This window comes from Stegastes partitus, unplaced genomic scaffold (assembly GCF_000690725.1).
Source record: "Stegastes partitus isolate 25-593 unplaced genomic scaffold, Stegastes_partitus-1.0.2 Scaffold2469, whole genome shotgun sequence".
Classification (NCBI taxonomy): Eukaryota; Metazoa; Chordata; class Actinopteri; family Pomacentridae; genus Stegastes; species Stegastes partitus.
Window position 1 is genome coordinate 1 of NW_007580200.1, and position 4850 is coordinate 4850.

Below are 4850 nucleotides of genomic sequence, written 5' to 3' on the forward strand. Positions count from 1 at the left end.
TTGCTCCATAAATCCCTCCGGTTCGGTTGTTTTCTGGACATAATGAGCAGTTTGCTTTTTTTTTTTGGACATGCAGCAGAAAAGTTGAGCTTTAAGTTGATAACTGAAGTGATTATAAGTCGCATCTGAGACTTTAAAAATCACTTAACCACTCACAAAAATACTTATTGTGATGTTTTTCTCATATAAACGATAAAAATAGTTTTTAATATTCTGTGATCTTGTCTCAGGTCAGTCCTGGAAGGCCCTGAGCTCCACCGACAAGCGCCCCTTTGTGGAGGAAGCAGAGCGCCTCCGTGTCCAGCACCTCCAGGATCACCCCAACTACAAGTACAGGCCTCGCCGCAAGAAGACCACCAAGAAACTGAAGCGGGTTGAACCGGGGCTCCTGCTGCACAGCCTGGCCCAGGGAGGGGCGCCGGGCCTGGGCTTAGGACCTGCCTTGGGTGCAGAAAGCCTCTCTGGAGGTTCTGCCTACATCCACCACCACCACCACCACCGTCACCACCATCCCCACCACCTGCTGCCGTCTCTGGGCCACTTCAGGGACCTCCAGGCCCCAGGACCCCCAGACTTGGAGACCTACGGCCTGCCCACTCCGGAGATGTCCCCTCTGGACGTTCTGGAGGACGGAGCTGGAGAGTCGGTGTTTTTCCCTCAGCACATGCAAGAGGAGGCAGGGATGGGAGGTTGGAGCTACCACCACCAGCACCAGCAGCACCAGCAGCAGCAGCAGCTCCACCACCCAAACCAGCACTACGGCCACCACTACCACAGCGCTGCACCCTGCCAGGGCTCAGCCATGACTTTAGCCCTGAATCCCAGTCCTGGCAGAAGCTCCAGACTTGACTCTCGAATGAGCTCCGTCGAGTCCAAGCTAAACCTCGCCTCCAGTCACCAGGTCTCCTTGAGGAGTCCCGTCAGGTCTCTCCCCGACTCCCCCGTTTCCTACCAGCAGCCCCCCGTCAGCCTCCCGGAGCCGATCAAATGCCACCAAACCTCCCTGAACTCGGCCCCCGTCGCCTACTTCAACCAAACGTACGCCTCGAACTCCAGCCACTTCGCTCCGTCTCATCTGGGGCAGCTTTCGCCTCCTCCTGAAGCGTCCCCGTCCTCCTGCTCCTCCGTCCCGCCTCCGTCCGCCTTCCTTCCCTCCATGCACTTGGACCAGTCGAGTCCAGAACCCTCCGGACATTTGGGGTCTTCCGCTGCTGAATTCTGGTCCGAAGTGGACAGGCACGAATTCGACCAGTACGTAAACGTCGGCAGGAATCGAGAGGAGGCTTACGGAGCGGCTGGAGGATGTGGATCTAAAGTCCTCGGTAGCATCATCAGCAGGGAGGTCGGCGGTCTGATGAGTGACGACGGCAGCAGCCCTTTGATATCTGCTCTATCTGACGCCAGCAGCGCCGTCTATTACAGCGCCTGCATCACCGGATAAACTCAGATGTGCCTCCTGGTGCTTCTTGTTGGTTTTGGCTCATACTTCTTTCTTATGTCTCACTAAATTGAAATGATTTTCTAAATGCGATGAAGAATAAATGCAAATGAGGAGAAAAAACTGGAATAAAAATGACACATAAATCCAAACAGTCAGTGCCTGTTTTACATTAATAAATACATCCTTGGTCACAAACAGCTTTGACTTGAACTTGGGAAGTTGGTTATTTATAACCTGCATTGATTATTTGTAGGATTTATTGGATGTGATTGGTACATTAGCAGATTTTGGCGCCTTTTTAGAAGCACCAAGGTTTGCGTTTTGCAGCAAAATTAGCCACCCCAAAGAGAAAACACCATTTCAGCTGCATCCCTGTTGGTCCAAATCAACACTACAAACAACAATGATCTCTCAAAAATATGTGAAAACTAGAATTAAACTCAAGGATATCTTGCTACGATGATGTTTTTTGCTGGATCTTGGCGTTAGCATCACGTAGCGCTAAATAAAATAGAAGTTTTGATCAAGAGCTGGATGCACTGATGGCCTGAACTGTACAAACTGTGCGATTCAGGACATCAGAAAGTTTTTACCAGCCTCAGATTTTAACCCCGTTTTTGATGTTTCATCTCAGGACCCGACAAATACTCGTCTCCTTCATGATGTTCTTGTAGAAAGAAAAGCCTCCACATGTATCTCAGCCGTCAGCAGTAACCCAGATCAGACCGCTGATGTCTTCCACAAACTACCAGGATGTTTTACAGGCCGACTCGGGTTTATTCTGGCCTCCATACATGCCATTCGGTCCACCACGGGGCCCTCGTGTCGAACTCCACACCACAATCTGCAGGTTTTAAGTTGCTCTGCGTCTTGCCAAACACGAATATGCTGATAATTCAAAGATTATTCTTTGGAAAACCAGCGTGGTGGTGTTGTTTTTTATCCACTTTAACTGTCTAAACTGAAAAGGATTTGCTCTACAAGCAGCAGGTCTAAATCCCTGCAAGTAAAATCATGAAAACATCTTAATTTATATGTAAGTTCACACATTCATTTGTCTGTTCACACGCTTGGTGTTGTGATTTGGTTTGAATGAAGCTGTTTACTGTAAATAATGATGCTTCTTGACGTTACGTGAAGGAGAAACTGAGACTATGAAATGTTCTCTTTGCACTGGGCTGAGCTGTATAGAAGGACTTATTGTTTAAAGAAAATGTCCACATTTTGCTTTTTTGTGCAGAAAGGATTGTGTTGTTTGATAGAGTCGTATTTTTTCTTCACAGCGCCGGGAGGCAGTTAGCAATTAGCCTAGCTTAGCATGAGGACTTCAGACTTCAAATCCACCAATCAGCACCTCTGATAATTTATCGCAGAGGGAGTCATGCGGCGCAACAACTGCTCCACAAACCACAAATTGTCTGTTTTTACTTTTCTGTTTGTGTCTCGCTTGAATGATTGGGACACGAGATGTTTGAATCGGTCGGGGAATCACCTCCCGACCCGTCATCATCCCCAAACCAGAGGTATAAAAGTGTTAAATGATCCCTTTAAGGAAGATAAATCTATCCAAGCTCTGCGTCTCCGCCGTTTTTTTCTTTCTTCGCCGTTCATCCAAAAATGTGTTACGAATCAAAGTGAATCTGTAATTTGCAAAGATCTCTTGTGGACGTCTTTGGGTTCGAGCTAACGGATGACTTTCCCTCCTCCTCCTCCTCCTCCCGCGCCAATGCTGGAAATTAAAACGAAAATTTGCGGTTTTGTTTGTGCTGAGAAGTCAACAAGTTGCAGCCACCGTAGGATCAGTGTGTGTGTGTGTTTACGCAGCATCCATCCCGTAATAGTTTTGTATACAGCGGAGGCAAAAACCAGAAGTTTCCCTTCAAAGATTTATCCTGCATCTGGTCTTCATCAGGCCTAAAGACAATGCTTCTCCGTCCCCTCGTTTCTTTTTTTTTTTTTTTGAAACAGCAGAACAAAAATCGAGCATCTCGTACAGTGGAACCGGTTCTATTTACCACACGGCGGTAGATTTTTCCAATAATTCCTCCGGAGGACGCGGCCGCAGAGGAGCAGCAGTTCAAGCAAAGTATTAAAAAAATCCTCCTCCATCTGCATTTGACATTCTTTTGTGTTGACACCAGAGTCTTGTTTCCACTTTAATTTACTGTGACGCACAGAAACATCAGAGAGGACGGCAGGCGTTGTTGTTTTTTTGTTTGCTTTTTCCTCGTCTTTGGAGCCGTGCAATAACTCTGCAGCTTTTGGTAATAATTATCTAAAGGGGGGAAAAAAAAAAAAGAAACACCCGAGATTTTGGGATTAAAACAAAGGACGGTTTCTCAGCAGTCGTAAAATATTAAAAGCAGGGTTTTCCCAGAAACGTCGCTGCGATGGCAGAGATTATGTTTATGTTTTTTCTAAAGTGTAGAAAATGGTTTTGTTTGTATATTTGAAAAAACTGTAAATGGGTCGATTTTATATCATAATTTTACAAAATAAAGACTCTTCCTCAGATTGAGCTCCAGATTTCTGAGTCATCTCCCCTTTTGCTGCTTTAAATTAACCAAAAAAAAAAACCAAATTGTTAAAATACCTGCACATTCAGGTCTGCACATTGTCATCTGATGAAAACAACTCATTCGGTTTTGCTAACGAGAAACCAAAACGATCAAATTGCCACCGGTTTGGTTTATTTATCAGTGAATTTCATTCTCACAGCACCTCATAAAGGCCGATTTTTAAGCTCAAGACATGAAAAGTTTCCCGTTTGGTTCAGTTTAATCTGAAACGTTTCCATCAGATTCAACAGACGTGATGGAAAATGAGAAACGTGGCCTGAAAGCGAGCCGGCGTGAGTCAGGACCTGAACGCCGGTCGTCAGACGTCTCCACCCAGTCAGCACTCGGCTTTCCACTGCATCATTTTAAATGTCACGGCGCTTTTCTTTAACCCCGTTTTGATGGTGAAAGTGTGACATTAACTTTTATCGTTTCAGATCCTCGAGGTTTTAAAAGACAAACGTTAAATATTTGCAGTGTGACAGCAGCAAAGATTCCAGGAATGTTGTACAAAAATAGAAATAAATCAAAATATGCACGACTACTAGTTCTAAAAATAACATTATTTCACATATCAGTGGTGTGGCACGGATTACTGATGAAGAGAAATGAGGAGACTATTGGAGTTTATGTCAAAACAAAGATATTGCAGAGTGGCTTTAAAGTACAAAACATTCATAATTCACAGACTGTATTGATATTGTACCAGTGAGAGATATATATATATTTTTGTTTTGGTTCTATGTACATAAAATTGTGTACAAGTCGTCTGTGCATAATGTATATTTCTGCTGAAGGTTTTAAGTCTTGACATTTCTTTTAATACAGTGCACTGCTTCCATCTAAACTCG

The 4850-nt window shown here is 44.9% G+C and overlaps 1 protein-coding gene across 1 annotated transcript; it reads left to right on the forward strand.

The window, feature by feature from the left end:
• Nucleotides 1-230: 230 nt before the first annotated feature.
• Nucleotides 231-3017, forward strand: LOC103375104 (transcription factor Sox-18B-like; the record flags this gene model as incomplete). Its single annotated transcript, XM_008305308.1, has 1 exon — nucleotides 231-3017. A coding segment is annotated over one exon (1211 nt), but the record flags the coding sequence as incomplete, so codon positions are not given.
• Between the last annotated feature and the right edge of the window lie 1833 nt (nucleotides 3018-4850).